Source organism: Bidens hawaiensis, unplaced genomic scaffold (assembly GCF_021521415.1).
Source record: "Bidens hawaiensis isolate Kalapana, Puna unplaced genomic scaffold, B.hawaiensis_p1.1 tig00000097_1, whole genome shotgun sequence".
Lineage (NCBI taxonomy): Eukaryota > Viridiplantae > Streptophyta > Magnoliopsida > Asterales > Asteraceae > Bidens > Bidens hawaiensis.
The window spans coordinates 6062968-6086331 of NW_027491017.1; the positions used below are offsets into that span (position 1 = coordinate 6062968).

At 35.4% G+C, this 23364-nt stretch overlaps 1 protein-coding gene and 1 pseudogene across 1 annotated transcript; both read right to left on the bottom strand.

Annotated features, from left to right (window-relative positions):
* Window positions 1–3141: 3141 nt before the first annotated feature.
* Window positions 3142–5923, bottom strand: LOC143557781 (uncharacterized; annotated as a pseudogene).
* A 15063-nt stretch (window positions 5924–20986) lies between these two features.
* Window positions 20987–22120, bottom strand: LOC143571822 (uncharacterized). The gene has a single exon (XM_077057172.1). The coding sequence runs from the start codon at window positions 22026–22028 to the stop codon at window positions 21072–21074; it is 957 nt and encodes a 318-aa protein (XP_076913287.1). The 5' UTR covers window positions 22029–22120; the 3' UTR covers window positions 20987–21071.
* Window positions 22121–23364: the final 1244 nt, after the last annotated feature.

Consider the following 23364-nt stretch of genomic DNA (forward strand, 5'->3'; position numbering starts at 1 on the left):
AGGTGGATAATGAGGATCCAGATGTTCTACTTCCCGTGCAGATTGAAGGAAATTAAACACAACTTGTGTCATTTCTCTATTCTTAAAATGTTATGATGTAGCAAAGGCAACCCGTCTACCTTTTATAGTGACATAATAATCAGCTTAAAATAAAGAAGGGAACAATAACGGTTACAAAAACACTTTTTGTTGAGCATAGCCTTTGAGCACTTAAAAATGTTGAAAACATGCAAATATAGTTCTAGTTTTTCCATTAAAAAAACAAGTATTCGTGGTCCATGCATAAATTGGGGATGGGGATTTTAGTATTATATGTAATAACATAAGCCAAAGAAACAGGAGGATTAGTTCACAGAATCTATCACTACATGTTTTCTAGCTTTATTATAAGAATAAGATTCTTATAAATTTAATCGATGATCAACCTTCTCCTCTGTCTACCCAGATATTTTTTATAAATGTATCATAACTTTTATAAAATTCCAAATGCAAAACAAAAAAAAAACAAAAACAATGAAACAGTTGATTTAGTAAAATATATACGCATCAAAAACATTTTTTTTTAGTGTTAGGTGTTTTTTTTTAAACAAAAAGTTATTATATATAACACAAACCGAGCTACATCTGGATAATTGGTAAGCGAGCAACAAGTTGCGCCGCTATCCCCTTTTGAATCGCAAAGCCTATTCTACTAAATATAAATTCTTGGTTCCTCGGGTTCTGCGAGTCACTGTGGACCACCTTCTGCACCCGCTCCAAGAAGAGAACCGCCTCGGGAGCTAGGGATCCAAATGTATCGAAGGCAAATGGAATTAACACGTGCTGATTCTCCAAACACGCTGCCTCATGCTTAGCAACCTTCCTAGATTCCGCTCTCAAAACCGTCTGTCCCGGTACGAAGCCACTGTCTCTTAGCCCCACCAAAGGGGACACCCCAGTGAGGTTAACACGCGCATGCTTACCCCCTGCCCAGCCAAACACAAGAACGTCCGCAGGACGCAGGGTAGATCTTTCCTCTCGCGGATCAGTCAAAAAGTTAACAAGTGCCTCTTTCTTGGCTGAGATCCCGGTACGCCTAAGCACATCCCATAAGACATCTCTAACCCAATCATGACGATACTTGAATCCCGGAAATCCCTTACAGTGGAGGGCATGCTCACCAAATCTATCCAAACAATCTTTTTTACAAATCGGGCATGATTCATCTGGAGGGAAAAGAGGAATCATAAGCCGATATTTAAGGATGGCTCTGTATTCAACTGCCGACATCCGTTGCCCAATACCTTCAATTGGCACAACAGTTAAAACATCCTCGGCATGAGCCCCTTTGAGACAAGCTAAAACTGTCTTTTGTCTCGGGGTCTTATCGAACCGCTCCTCCAAATCATGTACGTGTTTACCATAAAGAGCACTCGTCAAGGTTTGTTGAGGTTTCTTGGGGATGGTCTCCTTATCAGTAAAACCGCCTAGATCAAGGTCCGGGAGAGTTGTTCCAATATTACCAAGTGCAAACGAGCAGTCAGGATCTACCCCCATAACACTAGCGTTTCGCAGGATGTGGTCCTGCAATTTCCACGACTGGACCCTGGAAGCCACAAAGGCATATGCGGAGACATCCTCAGCCGAGAAAAGTCCTAAGCCTCCGCAATGCAAAAGGAAGGAAGCCAACCTCCACTGGAGGTCCCCAAAATGTTGTCCTCCACACACAACAATATTAAGCTTAAGCCCTAGAGGCGCCCCCTCTGAGCGAATAATGCCCAACGCTCTAGCAACCTCCTCAGCCTTACCAATGATAGTGTCATCGTCTAAATACCAAACATGAAAGGGTAAGGAACATGTCCCCTACACCCTAAGGATGAGCGGATGAAGGACCAACGCAAAAAGAAGAGGACCAAGGGGGTCCCCTTGCTGCACCCCACTAAAAGCCCCAATATGAGTATCCCCCACATATAAACGGGCGGGACGGGCATATAAAAACTGGACCCATGGGAAGATGGATGGACATATGCAGCTAACTTCACTGAGAAGGGCCATCCGATCCACCTCGTTAAAGGCGTTAGAAAAATCAACAGTGAGCATAGCCAGGGACTCGTCGGAATGAAACGCGCTCAAAAATTTGTTAGCACTATGCAATACCGCTTCTGCCCCATTAGGGATCCCAACCCCGAATTGGAAATCCACTAGATAAGCAGCCACCTTTTTCCCTATTTTACGCATAGCGACTTTCGACACCAATCTTCCCCAAATGGCCCTCACTGTGATGGTTCTAATTCCATTGTCAGGCTTCAACAGGGGGGTCAACGGACCGAAGCAATGAACTCCGCTAGAATTTTAGCACAAAGCCTCCCAAGCCACAAGTTGACAACATCAGTGATGGCCTTTAAGAGCCCAGAGGCGGTTGGAGACCCCTGGCCACAGAAAGCATCTAAAATATGTTGGGCCCGCAAACCATCTCTCCCACAAGATGTACCTTTCGGGAAGGTTTTAATACATTCCAGCACACAATCACCGTCCACCCGCAAGGCTGGTTCCGATGGCACGACGGAGGGCCCACAAACCATCCCTCCCACAAGATGAAACTTTATTGAAGTTGCAACAAATACTGTTTACAAAGAACACAACTTTATTTCATGCGAAGTAATTGTTTTGTAGCATTTATTTTTATGACATTTCTCACGATAAATATGGATAGTGAGGTTTAGAAGAAACAGATATGGATAGTCAAGTTTAGAGAAAACAAAATTATGAAATTTCTAAAATATTGACCCTATTTTGGTCGGTCTGCCCAGTCAGTATGAATGGCCGGTTTGGTATGTAATTTATCAATAATATATGTAGTTGGTGGTTCAACCTAGGATGATATCTTTATGTAACATTCTTATTTTACAATGCTCTAAGAACATGCAAGTAATGGTTTACGTTCTATTTTTAATTAGATTATGCTAATAACTAATTGTCATGTGAAAGTATTGTGTTTGTGTGTTGATATTGATAAGTTTAGTTAACCGGAATGCACAATATGTATGTACCGTGACCAAATAAAACAATAGATAAAAGATTATGTAACGATACCTAACTACATGTACGCTGAAATAAGAACAAATTATAAAGAAAGCCGAAACCGAATATATTAATCAAACGTTAAGCTCGAGATTGATAGATCTCCAATCTCTGTTTGGCTTCCAAAACAAGTGTTTCTAGCTGTGAATCTTGCATCAAATGTCCTTGTTTCAAAGCCCATTGAAGCACAATATGCACATCTTCTTGAGCTAATGTTTCACTATCGGGCACGTGTAACGCAATATAGCAAAGGAGGATCAAGGCCGGTATTTGAGCCATTTGTTCTCCGAAATAAGTTAGTTGAATCAAGTACTTGGGTGCTTTCGCCTCTAATATCGCATTGCAATGGTTCACATGCAGGTAGTTATCTGAGCACGCAAACTTAATCAGTGCAATGGCTGCCTGTGCGGACACCTCGTTCTCCCTCTCGTCAAGGAGCCTCACCAAGGGAGGGATGATCCTGGTTTCAGTCACTCGAAAGGTTCGGGCTAAGTTTCCAATGGATTGGATGCTTGGAATAAGGAGATCGGACTCTCCTTTGTTAATAATTTTAAGCAACTTGTCCACAACCCCACGAGTGGTTGGGGACGTCGGTTTAAAGGCTGAACGCCTTAATTCAGTATGGCTTTCAGCCACTGCAGTAATTTCCATAGGCGCCATCGCTGAGTTGTACTTCACTTCATCTTCGCCTTTTTCCAAAAGTACCGTGAAACAAAGAAGTGCCCGTGACTCGGTTATGGTTTTACAAATCGGAAAGTTATCGGCACATAGGTGCCACAGGGCTCGAGCCGCCATGGCCTTCATTTCAGTTTTTGTAGCCGGATCTTCAAACTCCCTCCCTTTAATGCTTTGACCGGTCAATGCAGCACGCCTTCTACTCTTTTCTCGTCGTTGTTGAGCTTGGCTCGGGGATTTTACGGACACGGCTCGAGGGATATCCAGAGTGTCCAAACCACCCGGGCGTGAAACATGGCCCTGGCCCGGGCCCCTATCATCATCGCCTTGCCCGACTTTACCACTTTTATCCGAACTCGCCATATCAACAACCTTGTTTATGGTGTACTTACTATGCTCTTCAATCGTCTCAAATGCTAAATGACACAAGCAACCGAATCGTGTTGGTTTGCAAGAACCGGTCTTGCACTGTGGGAAGTTTGCGGCTAACTCCGACACGGCCCACGCCACCACAATTTGAACCTTCATATGCCCTTCTTTCAATATTTTGGAGAACACCGCACAAGCGCCCGCGTTAACGATTTGCTCCACGCTTTCCGCATCACGCTCCGAGCAAACCAATAGCCCGAACTGCGCTCTATTGACCTTCCATCGGCCCTTCCTTGGCTAATTTCAAAAGCGGGGTCACCCGCCCTCTTCGATAATCAAGCGCCCATACCGCTCGTTGTCACGGGCCAACGAGACGAGCGAGGCAGCCGCGTCAGCCCGATCATCAAGGGTCCCGCAACAAAGGATGGCAACTTGTTCCCACACCAAACAAAGTATCGGCTCGTTCGCGGCAATGGGCGGCAACCCGACATACTCGTCATCCCGCTCGTTCGCGGGAGTCGAGACCCGAAGCAGCCACGACACGTCACCGACCGAATTCTCGATCTGATTTGATTGTTTCTTGACACTTCCTTTCGGAATAAACGTATAAAGCCGGCTTAATCCATTAGCACGACATTTAATCACAAGCTGTAATGTTCGGTCCAAGACCTGCTCGGTGTCATCTATGATGCGGCGCGTGGGACGTTCATAGAGGTCGTTACTGGCACGCGCCGCCTGCCGGAGAAGAGCGGTGAGTTTTTCAGTCTTGGTCTTAATATCGGCACAATCCTGTTTATATGAGCAAGCGAATTCGGTTTCTTTAATAATTTGGTCGGCCAATTGAATGGGTCTGGCGATGATTTGTTTCACGGCGGACCGCCTCCGTCAACCGTCGTAATCTTGAAATCTAAAGAAACAAAATGAAGGGTTAAATAATTAATTTGCAAATTTAATATTAATTATGAAATGGGTATTTATTTATTTAAAGGAATGAGCATACATTGAAGGTGGCGACGGCGGTCCGCGGCGGAGAAGAGAGAGAAGGAGATGCAGCAGAGGCTTAAAGGAAAGCAACCTACTTATTTAATAATTTAATTTAATTTGTTTTAAAATAAATAAATAAATTGGTTAATAATATTTGGGTTTGGGTTTTTATTGTAGCTAAAAAAAGGGTTTAAAGTTGTACTTTTTTTGGACGGTAAAAAAAGGGGTTTAAAATAAACCACATGTTTGTAGGGAGTGTAATGGTTGGTAAAAATAAAATAAAATGAGGTGGTTTGGGCTTTGTGGTCGAGCTAATTGATAAATATTAATTTATAAAAGATTCTAACCATCTAATTTGAGCTAGGAGGCAAAGGTAGAGGTGCATGCATAAATCGGGTATTAGTACGTATCGGAATTAGTAGAGCCGGTTTAGGTATAGTTAACAAGAGTTGAAACCGAGTCAGGTAGGAATTAGTTCTAGCCTCTTCTAGATATTCGGGTATTTGACCGGGTTTTCTGGGTTCTTTCGGGTTTTGACCGGGTAAAGGTGGAAATAGGTCTGGAGAAAAACCCAATACCAGGTCATACTCGCGAGCCACGTACGGGCCAGAACTGGATATTCAATGTGTTAAGTAGGTCCTACTAAATATCTTTAATAAAATAGGGTTACACATATCATGACATCAATGTGCTTGAAAGTTGCATGTATCATTAAACGGTTAGACAAGCATAACATGTACACAAATGAATCAAAATGAACACCCAAAATCACATTATTATATCTTCTAGATGTCATAAAATTACTATAAATAGAAAGGTCGAGCTCACAACACATGTTTATTGAAAATATCAAGACTTTCTTAATTCCTGGTGTTCAGCAATCTTTTTTAAAGGAGTCGGGATCATACTTGAACTGATACTTGATAGACAAATATGAAACTTGAAACATTTGGGACACATTGATAGACGTTTGTTTAAGTGTGTAACCAGATATGAGATTAGTTTTAAAACATTTTCACAAGTATAGGGCGGGTCATGTAAGATTATGCTCGTCCAATCTTCTAAAATAATACGTTGATTCACTAACTTTTAGTTATTATTTTTCTAATTATATTGGGTGATTAATTTATTTTAAAACTAAAATATTAAGAAATATTTAAAAATCCCAGTGTGTGAATTATAGAAAACTAATGGGTATACTCAATACTTCTCGGGTATAGGGCCAATAGTTATACATGATTTCCTAATCATTCATAAGACTGAGGTTGTCAATACTCATTTTATAGTCATTCCAATAAATGGTGGATCTCCTACGCATCACCAGTGTGAAATATTTCCTACTATATTTATTACACTAGGTTATAGCCCGTGTGACACGCGGGTGGAATAACATGTCACTAAACATAATCAACTGAGACATCAATTTAAACAAACATATATTTCATTAACTATTAAAACTTGATAGATTTACATTGTGACTAAACACATCACTATACCAACCAAAAATTAATAGATTTATATTGTCTTAATATTAAAACTTTCAAATTACAAGAAGTTAATTTGAGCATAACAACCATTACACATCAACAAAATAACTCATAATGTTCTTTGTAATTAAACCATCATCAACATCTTGAAAACTTCAACCAAAAGAAAATCATTTTTCCTAACATACCTAAAAATTGTTACAACACAATAGCAGATTATATAAAATATAAACCACACAAAACAACATGTATAATAAATAGTAATATAAACATTACTAAAGTTGTTATATGGAACCAATAAATCTTAACTTCCAAATATAGTTATTAGAAAGTGTAAAGAGGTGTTGACCATCTATTACTTGTATTAAATCTAACAACAATATCTAAAGAATTTATATTGAAAATGTATATTTAGAATGGTTTACTATATTTAAGGTTAATCAAAATAGGTTAACAAAGACAATAATAAGTTGCTTAATTTAAAAATAAAATAATAATAAGAATAATATATAAACATTAAACTCTCTCCTTAATTATTGTTTTTATAGTCAAACAATATAATATATTTAAATTTCAAATTAGTGTAAAATAAAATATTAACATTTATAGAAACTTCTAAAATATATTATATATTTGTAATGTATATTTAGAATGTATTATTATATAATAAATTTAATATTTCAATATTTAAGTTAATCAAAATCGTTTAATATTTAATAATAATACGTTGCTTAATTTAGGAATTAAATAACAATAATAATTATAAAAAACATAATAGTTTCATTAACTATCGTTATTATAGTCAAACCAATTTCAAATATTTGTAAAAATGTCAATTATTATTATTATTATTATTATTATTATTATTATTAAATTATAAAATTCTGGAATAATAACGGATAAATTTAATGTAGATTAATATTTTTAGAAACTTCTAAAATAGATTATATTTGGAAAATCAATATTATACTTTTTTGTTTAATTTTAAAAATTACTATTATGATTTAGTAAATTTACTAAATTTATAATTCAATAAATATTAATAAAAATTTAGAAACTTTATGATTATATACGGTTATATAAATTTATTTAATATTATATAAAAACATTAATTATTTCCTTAATTATAGTTAATTTAGTCAAACCTTTAAATATAGTCAGTAATAATTTAAATTTGAATTTGAATTTCAAATTATAGTCAAAATGTTAATTAATAATGTAATCAGTTATGTACATTAATATCTTTATTAAATTCTAGAATAAATTATATGTGAAAAGGTGAATATTATAATTTAATATGTATTTTAATTTTAAAAATCAATATTATATTTAGTTTAGTAATTTTATAATTAATATTTCAGGAATATAAATTAAAGATTAAAGATCATAACCAAATAAAACATTAAAGAGTACTGAATCAAAATTGGCCGGAAAAATATTAAAAATTGGACGAAAATTATGTTTCTTAATATTTAGTAAAGAAAAAAATAAAAAATTGGACAGAAAAAAAAACATAAAGTAGATAGAATTTTAGAACTGGATAAACAAAACAATAAAAAACTGGCCGGAAAATTTTATAATTGGACAAACAAAACAATAAAAAATTGGCCGGAAAACAATATATAATGCCAAAAAATTTAAATGTGCCTTTTAGTCCTCAATTCCTAGCACATTTAGTCTCGGCCAATCTCGTGCATACACGAAAAACCTACAGAAAATCAAACCCGGTAGAGGTTAACAAAATAAAATGCCAAGTGGATCCAACAACATGTCAACATATTATGTATGTCATATAGTGATAGGACACTAGGTTATTCTTAGAAGTTTATAAACATGGAAATTGTTATAGATGTAATTAAATAGTAACCGTAACATATGTGTAAATCAAAGCAATTTAAAAGTCAACATTGAATTGCAATTTTTGCAACGATTTTTTATTTTAGAAATCGGTTGGCAATAGTAAAGTCAATATTATTGCAATTTTGGTATTGATTTATATTTAAACACAGGTTGTTAAAATTTCGTGTCTTGCACCATCTTTATTTTGTTTGAATTTTGAATTTAAAAGAAATTTAAATATGTTAATTAAATTGTATTAAAACCATTAATCTAATTTATTGATTTTGACTATCCTTATTAGTTATTTAAACAAATAAGGATAGTAAAACTCAATAAAATGTATTAATGAGATACTTAAATGGATAATTTAAATTTGTCTTACCAGAAAAACGAAATAATAAACGTGATTTTTATTTAGAAACTAGAAGAAGAACATGTAAAACAAAAAAACAAGAAAGAAAAATATAAAACTTCAAATAAATATAAAACAATCATTGTTATAAGTATAACACATAACCGGAAAAATTGACCGGAAAAACGTAAATACGTCCACATATTAGCTTTATCGCCGTTTTTAATTTACAACCTAAACTAATTTTAATAAAATCAGTTAACAATGAATATAAAGATAAAAAGGTTAGAGGAAACAATAATCGGAATAAAATATAAAGTTGCCGGAAATACATGTTGTAACATTCGTCCTTCTCGGTTTATGTTTGTATTTGTTTTTGTATCAAAACCCGACCCGTTTGTAAACCGAATCTTTCGAAAATAAAAAATCATGGACTTTTAAGTTTCATAATCATCTCACACTTGTTGGTTTCGAAACACTTTTTAAACGGCCTTTAAAACACTTAAAACGCCCCAAAAACGACTCGAAACGACCCGAAACAACCCGCGGACGAAACAAGACCAGCCCCCTGGAAACGCCGCGCCACGCGGACCCAAGAGGGAGAGCCGGCCGCGCGCCACCTAGCCCCTGCTGCACACATTTCCGGATTTTTGTTATTTTGTTTGTATTATTTGACTAAGTTAACCCTTTTAAACACATGAAAGCTTTGATATAAACCAAGGAAAACATCTTTGACTCCTTCCCTATATAAACAACCCCATCCTCTTCATTTTTTCTTTGCTCATTCATCTTCTTTCTCTCCCAAACAAAGTTCATATCTCTAACCTCTAAGGTCCTTAATAATCAAGCAACAACCTTCTTTAATTCTTGTTTGTTACTTATTAATTCATATCTTGTGGCACAACATATATATAATATGCACCTCTTGTTTCCTTTGGCTTTCATCTTCTTCGGGAGCTGATATGCTACAAGGCAAGGCTTCATGGAGATTTCTTTGTAGTTCTTGATTATACTATTTTCCTTTCATGCTTTACTAGTCTTGTTAATATTGTAAGTAGTTTAGTTTTAATTCATGTTCAAAGAGTTTCATGGTCTTGGGTATGAAATCACTAGTCTCAGTTTCATCCCGAGATTAGACCCGAATCAAGACCGAACCAAGACCGAACTCTTGTTTACTAGCTTTTGTTTTAAATAGTTTTGTTTACTAGTTTTGTTTAAAATAGTTAAAATAGTTTAGTTTTAATTCATGTTTAAAGAGTTTCATGGTCTTGGGTATGAAGTCACTAGTCTCGGTTTTATCTCGAGATTAGACCCGATCACAAAGTGTGTTGTATTCACCGATCACGAAAGTCTACAACACATCTTTGACCATTAAGATCTCAACATGAGACAACGCCGATGGGCCGAATTACTTAGTGATTACGATTGTGAAATTCGCTACCACCCCGGTAAGGTGAATGTTGTAGCCGATGCCCTTAGTCGTAAAGTTAATGTCAAATCCGTTCTGCTTCATAGCATCATCATCCAAACCGATCTCCAAGACCGCATCTATCGAGCCCAATGCACCTCCATTGATGAAGGCAATATGTATTATGAAATGTCTTGTGGAGCCGAACTTCAACTTGAAACCAAACCTGATGGCTTGCTTTATTTCCTCAACCGTTTATGGGTTCCCAATCGTGATGAACTTCGTACTTTCATTCTCGATGAAGCTCATATGTCACGATATTCCGTACATCCCGGTGCGGATAAAATGTACTTCGATCTTCGATCTATTTATTGGTGGCCGGGTATGAAGAAGGATGTAGCACTTTATGTCTTGAAATGTCTTACTTGCTTAAAGGTTAAAGTCGAACATCAAAAACATTTTGGGTTACTCGAGCAACCTCCTATCCCCGTTTGGAAATGGGAAGGCATCGCTATGGACTTTATCACCAAATTGCCTCCCACTCAAAAGCAAAACGATAGCATTTGGGTCATTGTTGATCGATTAACCAAATCGGTTCACTTCATCCCGATCCACGAGAAGTACTCCGTTGAACAACTCGCTCAAATCTATGTTCGTGAGATTGTATGCTTCCATGGTATTCCTTTGACCATCATTTCTGATCGTGACGCTCGTTTCACATCCCGTTTTTGGAAATCGCTTCAAGAAGCTTTGGGCACTCGCCTCGATCTTAGCACTGCTTACCATCCTCAAACAGATGGCCAATCCGAACGCACAATCCAAACTCTCGAGGATATGCTTCGATCTTGTGTTCTTGATTTTGGTGGAAATTGGGATTCTCATCTCCCGCTTATTGAATTCTCATACAATAATAGCTATCATTCTAGCATTGAGATGGCTCCTTTCCAAGCTCTTTATGGTCATAAGTGCCGTTCCCCGATTTGTTGGAACGAGATTGGTGAAGCCTAAATCACCGGTCCCGAGATGGTTCAAGACACTACCGATCGTATCGATCAAATCCGCAAAAATCTCCTTGCTGCTAGAAGTCGCCAAAAGGGCTATGCCGACAAACGGCGAAAACCTCTCGAGTTTAATGTTGGTGACTTTGTCCTTCTCAAAGTATCCCCTTGGAAGGGGGTAGTCCGTTTTTGAAAGAAAGGAAAACTAGCTCCCCGTTTTGTAGGCCCATTCAAAATCCTCGAAAGGATTGGAAAAGTGGCTTATAAGCTTGATTTACCACAAGAGCTTGCCGGTGTTCATCACACCTTTCATGTTTCAAACCTCAAAAAGTGCTTAGCTGAAGGTAATCTCTATATACCTCTCGACGAAGTACGTATCGATGAAACCTTTCAAATGATCGAAAAACCCGTGGAAATATTGGATCGCAATGAGAAACGAACTAAACGTAGCTGCATCCGTTTAGTTAAAGTCCGATGGGAATCACGGCGTGGCGCTGAGTTTAGTTGGGAACGAGAAGACGAGATGAAGGAAAAGTACCCGCACTTGTTTATTACAGATTCTTCTTAATTTCGGGACGAAATTTTCTAAAGTAGGAAAGACTGTAACATTTGTCCTTTTCGGTTTATGTTTGTATTTGTTTTTGTATCAAAACCCGAACCGTTTGTAAACCGAATCTTTAGAAAATATAAAATCATGGACTTTTATGTTTCATAATAATCTCACACTTGTTGGTTTCGAAAACACTTTTTAAACGGCCTTTAAAACGCTTAAAACGCCCCAAAAACGACTCGAAACGACCCGAAACAACCCGCGGACGAAACAAGACCAGCCCCCCTGGAAGCGCCGCGCCACGCGGACCCAAGAGGGAGAGCTGGCCGCGCGCCACCTAGCCCCTGCTGCACACATTTCCGGATTTTTGTTATTTTGTTTGTATTATTTGACTAAGTTAACCCTTTTAAACACATGAAAGCTTTGATATAAACCAAGGAAAACATCTTTGACTCCTTCCCTATATAAACAACCCCATCCTCTTCATTTTTTCTTTGCTCATTCATCTTCTTTCTCTCCCAAACAAAGTTCATATCTCTAACCTCTAAGGTCCTTAATAATCAAGCAATAACCTTCTTTAATTCTTGTTTGTTACTTATTAATTCATATCTTGTGGCACAACATATATATAATATGCACCCCTTGTTTCCTTCGGCTTTCATCTTCTTCGGGAGCTGATATGCTACAAGGCAAGGCTTCATAGAGAACTCTTTGTAATTCTTGATTATACTATTTTCCTTTCATGCTTTACTAGTCTTGTTAATATTGTAAGTAGTTTAGTTTTAATTCATGTTCAAAGAGTTTCATGGTCTTGGGTATGAAGTCACTAGTCTCGGTTTCATCCCGAGATTAGACCCGAATCAAGACCGAACCAAGACCGAACTCTTGTTTACTAGCTTTTGTTTTGAATAGTTTTGTTTACTAGTTTTGTTTAAAATAGTTAAAATAGTTTAGTTTTAATTCATGTTTAAAGAGTTTCATGGTCTTGGGTATGAAGTCACTAGTCTCGGTTTTATCCCGAGATTAGACCCGAATCAAGACCGAACCAAGACCGAATTCTTGTTTACTAGCTTTTGTTTTAAATAGTTTTGTTTACTAGTTTTGTTTAAAATAGTTAAAGAAACATGTTTATGAAAGATTTGAACCTTGTAACTTCTAAAACCATTTTGATAGTTTTATGGTGTTTGGATATGTGGCAACCATCCTCGGTATCATTCCGAGTCAAGGACCGAACCAAAACCGAACTAAACCGAGTTCACTTGCCTAAGACACACAAGTGTGTTTTTGGTCATCGAAACTCATCTTTTCTTCAAGAATGTATTTCAAACTAATTTTAAGTATTTTATCAACTTACTTGATGTGTCGGAATCCAACTTGATCTTATAACAAGCTTGGACAGGTGAAACCAAATACTCACTTAACGGACGTTAAGGTTCTTCATAATAGAACTATATACTTGGTTAAGTCTTTTGATTTTATTGAGTTATCTCAAAACATTTCGGAAAGTTAACTTTGAGTTTAGTTAATTATCTAGACCCAAATTAACAAGTCCGAACACTCGATTAAAACCTTGTTTTGGTATTCATACACCCAAGGGTCTTGCATTAGTGCATTATAACCCACATAAGTTATTTAACATAGGTTGAGTAATAATGAATGAAATACCAAGACCCGGTTTCGAGTAAACTTACTTTTTAGAACATGTCTTTAATTTCCCAACTATGTATATTTTTAAACATGAACTTCATTTATTTACTTTACTTGTCATATTTTACTTTAAACCCTTCCAAGACTACCTACTAACTTAAGACCCATTTAATCTAGGTCTTGCTCGTTAAACCCGATCTCCGATTATTCACGAATCAATCTTTCAAGTTATTTAGTTAATGTGAGTACATTTCATCCCCCGTTTTCACTTTTATCTTTTGGGGGTAACATGCATACTTATTTAAACAAAAATGATTTATATTATACTCATTTCTCAAACCACAAACTTTAGGGTATATGATGTTGGAATACTTGCTCTATTGTGTGTTATATGTCTCATATGCTTTACATGCGCGAGTGTTTATTTTTATGTTGTTGTTGAGCCTCATTAAGTATGATCATACGCTCCCCTAACTACTTAGCCTTGTGCTGGTAGAATAGGGCCTCATTATCCAAGTATGTCGGTATTCTTACCGATTAGAAAGGATCCTCATTTACATATGTTTTATATACCATGATTGATGCTTTTATTTATAGTCTCATATACGTTTGTGGATTTCGCTCATATTATATATACTCAAAACTATGAATTTGCTCACCAACATACGTGTTGACAAATGTTATTTTATGCGTGTTACATGTTTGATTATTACTTGAGTTGGAGTTTGAAGACGTCATTCTATTTTGATACCGCTAGGTTATTAGAAGAATGAACAATATTTATTTCTTATGTTTTGGTGTTATTTGTATGAACAATATGTGTTACTTTGGTGATTGAATGAAATTAATGAGTTGATTAAATACTGTCACTTTAATAGTGTCTTGTGTATTTGTCCAATCACGTTGCACCCTGGCATGTTCCGCCGTCTTTGATTGGGGTGTTACAGATGTATCATGACATCAATGTGCTTGAAAGTTGCATGTATCATTAACAGTTAGACAAGCATAACATGTACACCAATGGATCAAAATGAACACCCAAGATCACATTATCATATCTTCTAGATGTCATAAAACTACTATAAATAGAAAGGTCGAGCTCACAACACATGTTTATTGAATATATCAAGACTTTTTTAATTCCTGGTGTTTAGCAATCTTCTTTAAAGGAGTCGGGATCATACTCGAACTGAAACTTGATAGACAAATATGAAACTTGAAACATTTGGGACACATTGAGAGACGTTTGTTTAAGTGTGTAACCAGATATGAGATTAGTTTTAAAACATTTTCGCAAGTATAGGGCGAGTCATGTAAGATTATGCTCGTCCAATCTGCTAAAATAATACGCTAATTCACTAACTTTTAGTTATTATATTTCTAATTATATTCGGTGATTAATTTATTTTAAAACTAAAATATTAAGAAATATTTAAAAATCCCAATGCGTGAATATTAGAAAACTAATGGGTATACTCAATACTTCTCGGGTTAGGGCCAGTAGTTATACATGATTTCCTAATCATTTATAAGACTGAGGTTGCCAATACTCATTTTATTGTCACTCCTATAAATGGCGGATCTCTTACGTATCACCAGTGTGAAATATTTCCTACTATATTTATTACATTGTAATCCCTATTTATTTTCAATATCCTAAGCATCACAGAGTGAAATTCTTTCTAATGCTCAGGGGGTGTTTGGGATTGCTTATTTTCACTAACTTATAACTTATAAACTTTTTGAAAAGTAATAAGGTGTTTGGGATTGCTTATATTGTGAGAGGAAAACTTTCATAAGTTACAATGTTATAACTTATTAACTTAATGAAAAATTATAAGGAGGCAAAATAAAGAATCCCAAACACCCCCTCAATCATCATAATAAATGTCAACAATCTTGCATTTAAAAAAAATATCATGTGGCAAATACAAAGTATAGAAGAATTCTGGTAGCTAACGCGTTGGTTTTAATTCATCTATGGTTCAATAGCAGATCGGCTTTATTCTCCCCTCTCTAATTATTTTAATTTCTGTTAGTTTTGTTTGTTTGTTTGTGTTGGGCCATGCTTCTGTTAGGCTTAATTGGGCCGGGTGCTTGGTTTGTTAAAATAAATTCTTATACGTCCAAACCGATTTTAAGGGATAAATGATTGGATTGGGCTTGCTTAAAACCATTATTTGACCGGTTTTGGTTTGACCAGTTGTTCCAATGTGATTAAAAACCAATTTCAAGACACATTTCGATTTGTGTCCAAACCACTTTCAATCAAACCAGTTTTTAAATCGATTTCGGTTACCAACCGGCACTTTTTTTCACCTCCCACATACACGTCATCAGATAAAATAAATATGGTATGCATCTATATATTTTCTTTATTTGTACTGATAGTAGCAAGAAAATAAATTTAGCACAAGAATGCTTGGGAGAAAACATATTGTAACTTTTATGAAATAATAATAATAATAATAATAATAATAATAATAATAAAATAAACAAGAGAATCCAGAGAGAATTTGTGTATAATATTATTGATGATCTATTATTCATACTATCCATTGTGTACATATATATACATGTAAAACATAAAGTAACCGCTAAATACAGTTATGTGGAGTATTGTATATCTGATTTATAACACTCCCCCTTAGATATACATTATTATACACTGTCAATATTATACTACTGGATAATGTTGGCTCGGTTCTTCTAGACCGGTATTAACTAATACTACAGGATTAGTTATGTTGCCTCGTTAAAAACCTTACTAAGAAAATCCAGTTGGATAAAACTTAGTTAAGGAAAAAGAGTACAACGTGTGTGTATTTCTCCCCCTCAATTGAACATATCATCTAAGTCTTTAGAAGCCAATCTTCTACCATTGCAGCTTGACTTGATTTTGATGTAGTCATCTCTAGTCAAAACAATGCAAATTATATTGTCTTCATATATTCTTTGGGTTCATCATCGTATTGGAATTATAGCCAAGCTCAGTGCAAGTCTGTATCCTGCATAAAGATAAGATATAAAATACCCTACATAAATATATGTGACAGTTATATTCTTGTATATATATTCTAATGTACTGAATATTTGGGATTAATCTTATTCAATATTTTATACAAATTCTCTCTGGATTCTCTGATTCATTTTACGTTATCAGCACGAATTGATCTCTACACGAATTCATCCGCCCGTTCTTCGTGAGAATCTTCTTTTCTTCAATCCGGGTACACACTTTCTGATTTCATTCGTATGATACATTGCTTTACACAAATTTGTTTTTGGTTAGTGATATATTTAGAATAACTACATTAGTTTGCCGAACCAAATAGATATATCAAAACAATTTCTGGAAAATTGTTCAATTTTGAACCAAAAACTAAATATAGAAACAGACGCAATCAGAGACACAAAAATAAAGGTTTCCAATCTGAAATCAAAATCAAGGAAAGATTCAAATTCATTCAATCATTCAATTATTAATATCTTCAAATTGAAATAAAAAGCATCGTCAGTGATATAATCAATTGAAACAACTTCATAAAATTAAAACTTTCCGATAACCGGAAAATTATATGTCATTGGTCTTTTAGAGCCCGGATAGTTCCGAAGACGGAATTTCGAGCGGCTGTTTTTCTGCAGAAGCAATCGAGAAAAGTAGAGACAGTTACTAAAGAGTGACCGTTACGAATTAATAATAATAATAATACTGTAATGTAATAAAATTCCCGTAACCGATAACTTGCTATTATAATTTCTATATTAAATTAAAACCAACCTAGATGGTGGGTACGGTATTAAGATAGGAATAACTATTATTGTGGTGACACATATTTTTCAATGATTCTTATATTACCAGTAAACTAATTGGGTGAAATCCAAAAATTAATATAGAATTTGAAACATACGAACTATTATATGAGAACTTAATACTTATAAAGTTCTAATTATCAATAACTTATAATATTATAATGAGTAACCATAAGTTATTGTTCAAATACACGTTGATGACAAAATAGGTCATTTATTTAACATAATGAGTGCTAAATTATCTACGGCGCTAAATAATTTGAAGTGCTACCTAGCACTCACATGTAACCTAAAGGCACATATCTATCGAGATAAGTGTTAAACATCATAGGTGAATAATTTAGATATTACAGTTAATAGCTATATTGCTTATCATAAGATATGAATAATCATCTCCTACGTGAGGGTATGCCATTACGCATGCTGCTACCCTAATCAAATAATATCCAACTGCTGATAGCAAATACTTCCCGTCATAACTAATCTCCAGAAGAGAGTCAAATGTGCTCTACATAAAGACTGAAGAAATATTTATAGCACCTCCGTATGCTAGCTGTCAGTTAAATATGATGGTATTCCCGGTCTTAGGGGGGAGTTAAGAATGAAAAGCCTGGTACTACATGAAATAATATGAAATGCATCACAAATATTAAATTTAGATCCCGAAAGAGGTCAGTATAAATCTGAAGTCAAACATGTCATATACATTTGTAAAGAGTAACTAATGAGTTGCTAGATGCATTCATAAACACAAACAGAGTGACAAAGTCACATAAACCAACATCAAATTCATTTGCTCAACTTGAAGTAATCCATATAAGATTATCATACAAAGAAAACGTGGAAGACAAATTGGTTCCAAATATAAAATCTCACGAAAATCAAATGAGCAGAATAATGCAGTTGGTATAACCCTAGAAGAGGTTACATGTAAAACCATATAAGGCGTTATTGATATGATACTCAGGTGAAGGTAAATGTCCTAGAAGAGACTAATATATTTCTAGAAGAAAATAATAAACCCCTGAAGAGGTAAATGTCTCATAAGAGACTAAGATAATTTATAAGGTTCCAGAAGAAACATCGGTATTGAATCAATATGAGATCTCCACAAATTAGTATAATATGGAACCAAAGTTAAACACGTGTATAATGAAATATTTTCACATGCTATAGCCACAGATGTAATCGATGAGAAAAATTACAAATCTAAAACTATAAGAGTACAAAGACATAGATGATTGCCAAAAGTGGCAAGATGCCTAAAAGGCTGAACTGAATATAACAAGCAACTTGTTATCGAACCTGTTGTTCGAACACCCATAGACGTCGAACCAGTAGGTTATAAATGGGTGTCCTTAAAATAAAAAGGAACAGAAATAATGAGATTTTGCGATGTATGACACGACTTGTAATATAATGGTTGTTTTCCCAAATCCCAGTAGTTGATTATGAGGAAACGTATTCCCTGTAGTGGATGCGATAATTATTAGATGTTTTAATCGACCTCGCAATCTCAGAAGACTTCAGATAAAAGTTATGGATGTTATCACCGTATTGCTGTACGAAACAATTGAACATTACATTTACATGAATATCCCTGAATGGATAAAAAATGCCTGAAGCAATAAAATGACTTTAATATTCTATATATCAAAATCACATTCTTAAAAGTTCATACAATCGCAGTTTACAATGATGATATCCTACATCATCAAGAGATTTTGTCGAACTATTTAAGAGAAAATTTTGATACAGGATAACTTGACGCAACTAAATTAATTCTCGACCAACAGTTCGAGTATATGTGTAATTGCATATTTGTTCATTAATCAAATCACATCTAGAAGATGTTAACATATTTTATACGAGAAAATCTGATTTACTACTTACTAGGCACACTCATTATTGGTTGATCGCTATATATATATATATATATATATGGATCCTTACCGTCCCCAAGAAGAGGGCGAAGACGTACTTTGTCCATAATTACCATGGTTAAACGAAATTTATGCCTTAATATGTCTTATAAATATCACGAGATTGAATATTGCATTATTATTAATATACATGCTAGTGAAATTTGATTATATTCTACCACGTTGCACTCTTTTTCCCTTCACTAAGTTTTGTCCTAAGAGGTTTTCTTAGTAAGGTTTTTAATGAGGCAACATAATTGGTCTTGTAGCATCAGTTGATCTTATAGGTCCTGAAGTACCAATTTAACATCATCCTGAAGCATGTTATTTATTATGTAAAATATGCTTTGCACGTTTTTTTTCTTCTTAGCTACGGTTTTGTCCCATCGGGTTTTCCTAGCAAGGTTTTTAACGGTGCATAATCATTAAGCATATAAAATGATATGTAAATATCTTTAAGGACTCAAAACATGGATTTGTTCCATAAAGAAAAAGCAGAGTCCCGTGTTATGTTTATGCAGGATATCCATCAGACTTGCACTGAGCTCGACTATTATTCAAATACGTTTTCACACATGAAGGTTAATGATCCAACACTTACAAGAGGCATGCGGTTTGGACCAAATTATGAAGAACCCAAATGATATATGAAGACTATATAAATTGCATAGTTTCGATTGGAGACAACTACAACAAAATCAAGTCAAGCAACAATGATAGAAGATTGATTTCTAAAGACTTAGAGATAATGTTCAATTGAGGGGGAGAAATACACACGTTGTACTCTTTTTCCTTAACTAAGTTTTGTCCCACTGGGTTTCTTAGTAAGGTCTTAACGAGGCAGCTGGTAGCATAACTAATCCTGCATTATTAGTTAATATCGGTTTAGAAGAACCGAACCAACATTATCCAGTAGTATAATGTTGATAGTGTATAATAATGTATATCTGAGGGGGAGTGTTATGAACCAGATATACAATACCCTACATAAATATATGTGACAGTTATATTCTTGTATATATATATATTCTAATATACTGAACATTTGGGATTAATCTTATTCAATATTTTATACAAATTCTCTCTGAATTCTCTGATTCATTTTAGTAAAATACTTTTAGCAGTTTTATTCATGGCTGAGAATGAGATTCTGAAAAGTGAAAATGGACTATGGCCTATGGGCATTCATATTTCATGATATAAGATCAAGTAAGCCTCAATGGAAGTATGGGCCGAGCCCATTATTTGCGTTTACAATTGAAAATTTGAAATATTCTTTTACCCGTTTATTCTGTTTTGTGTCAAGAAAAGTGTTGGATGATTCAAGCAATCAATCACAAATTTTTTTAAATCATTTAAATAATGCAAGTTTTGAGTTACAAAAAAAGGTTAAAAACAATTACATGTTTACATATATGTTTTATGAAAATTCAAATTTTAAACTCAAAACATGTTGTTTACATATATATGTTGTGAATGTAGCTCCATCACATCGATCAAGTGAACCATGCTAATACATGGCTCCATTTTACTCTATTTGTACATACATTTTGTGTTGGCTTGTTCATGTAAGTGTTTGAGCGGTTACATATCGGTGCATGTATGTATATTAATAGTTTCGTCCCTTTTGATCAAACTTAATATTTGAAATCAACCTTTTCTTTTAATTTAAAAACGAACATCCTAATTGTAATCAATTATATTTAAAAGTAATCAACAACATAATTTACTAATTGATAATTATATTTATAAAGACACAAGAACAATAAGATAAACAAATCAATCTAGATAGTTACAAAGTTCCTAAAACAAGAAGCACAAGAAAGCGAATCCCAAAACAACATCAATAGCAAACAACTTTACACAAACATCCTTGTTACACAAACATATTATTTTACAAACAAGAATCAAACAAATGAACACAAATCACTAAAACAAATTATTCACGTTTTAACACAATAACAAACTCAAGCTTTCCCTTCAATCCTCGCCAACGTAAGACCAACACAAGCATCAACAAAATCCTCATCAATAAAATCGGTCGAGTACACTTGTAACCGGTCCGCAATATTTTTCGCGAGACATTGCGCAATAAACAACCTCCCACACCCATGGATCCGGTTCGTAACCGGTTTCACACACAAAACCGGGTTATCCGCTTGGGGCGTAACCGTATTCTCGACCCGATAAAAATACTTCCTAGAACTCACCGGCGCTTGCTGACCCAAAAACTTCAAATTACTCTCGAATTTTGTCGCGGGCAAATCCGTGTCGATCCAGTTATCTTTCAAGTAACCCGAACTCCATAACGACCCGCCAGGTTTTGGCGAGTTGGATTTTTGAGGCTTCCATATGCATATTATTCGTTTGGGTAGAATCTCAGCCACTGTTTTGTTAAACAATTGATCATCTTGATGAATTAAATATTCCCCAATTTGTTCCTCCAAATACTTCTCTAATTCGGGCGGGTCAGTGTGCCCGAATTCGGTCCGGATCTCGAGGATTATTATTTCGGACTCGGTTTCCGAAATAAACTTTTTGACATCATTAATCACCACGTCAACACTGTACGTGGCGAGAACCCCGTGGCAGACTTTTCGATTCTCGTTGACACGAATATCAAGAAGGCGGGTCCCGAGAACGAGTTGTTTGTAAATGGATAATGATTGACATTGCGCGAATGGCCGGGAAACCATTTTGACTCCGATTTTGTTCGTAGCGGAATCATGGGTTCCCGGCCATACAATTTGATTGATCCTGACCCTTTCCGGGTTGAGGCCGGAAATCCAATTTTTCCGGTCTGTCGGGTGGTGATCCGACCCCGGAAAGCTGCAGCCGCAGCTCTCTTCGAGTTCTCGTAGTTTTTTCTTCTCGTCAGCGATCGATTTTCGGCGTTCCATCTGTTTAGACCATTGAGCTCCCATTTTTTAATTCTCAATTCTGGCAATGGAATTGGAATCAATGATATTGTTGATTGGTTTTGTGGATTTTAAATGTGTGATCACATTTTTATATAAACTTTTAAGACGTCTTTTTCTTTGTTCTATTGATTTATTGCAAAAACTCAAAAGTATGTTAGCTTGTACCTTTGGCTTTAAGAGTTGTACCATGTCTTGTTTTTAAGTTTTCCTTTTCTTTTATTTTTTTGTGTAATAAAAGTGGAATGTTCAATTGTGTTGTTAGGGGTCAGATTGATATTTTCCGGTAAAATCATGTTTCAGGACGATGGAAGGTAAAACAGTTATGTTATGATGAATTGTATCTTGTGCATTAAGACTGGTACGTTTATAATGATTTGGTAAAGGAAATTAAAAATTGTTTGAAGTTTGATGACAAGGTTGTGGGTGGGTGGGTGGGTGGGTGTTGAAATTGATTGATTGGTGGGCCGACACAATAGGTGTTATCAAATGCGTGGCTGGCAAAAGGTAATCGTAGAGCAAAATGTATATTTAACTTAGACCATTCTCCACCCTAAACATTATGCGTCACGTGGCGTCCAGTCAGAGTTATGGTTTTTTGTAGTTATAACTCTCCACCTCTAGGCATTATGCGTCACGTGACGCCCAGTCACTTTTACACTTTTTGTTTTTTTTTTAATTTTTAATAAGAATAATCAAATAACAATAATATTTTATTAAATAAATATTGCATTAAATACCATCACCCAGATAGTACCCATGATGGTAGAAGTTATCGTTACCCCAAAACGAAGCGACGGGAAGGGTCCCAGATATGTAACTCTCCATCACAGGAAACTGCTCTAAGACGGTTATGTCATTGTTTGAACCGGGAACACCAAAGAATGCCGACCAAATCTAAAGGTCGTATGAAGCAATCGTTTGAAGGCTGACTGTTGGTCCCTTTTGGTCACCTCGTGTGAATTGACCTCGCCATGCAGTTGGACAATTAGCCCATTCCCAATGCATGCAATCTACACTCCCTATCATGCCGGGGAAACCATGCATACTTGTATGTGCCTCGTAAAGACGTTGTAGATCGTTACAGTTGGGTTCTCTCAGATAATGTGGTCCATATAGTTTGAATATTCATATATTTTACACAACTTTTATAAAATAAAGTAAACAAGTGATAAAATTATTTTAAAAAAAAACAAAACGTACCGTAACAAAAATACTCCAAGGTGTCCCGAGTTGTTTTATCGGCCATCTTTAAATACTCGTCGTTGATGTCGCCTGTGTTTCCGTAGGCGAGTACTCGTACGCCTGACATAACCTTCTGAATAACCGTGAATCCTAGCGT

Excerpts from the sequence above, each read along its gene's own strand:
- LOC143571822 (XM_077057172.1), bottom strand. The coding sequence starts at position 22,028 with ATGGGAGCTCAATGGTCTAAACAGATGGAACGCCGAAAATCGATCGCT.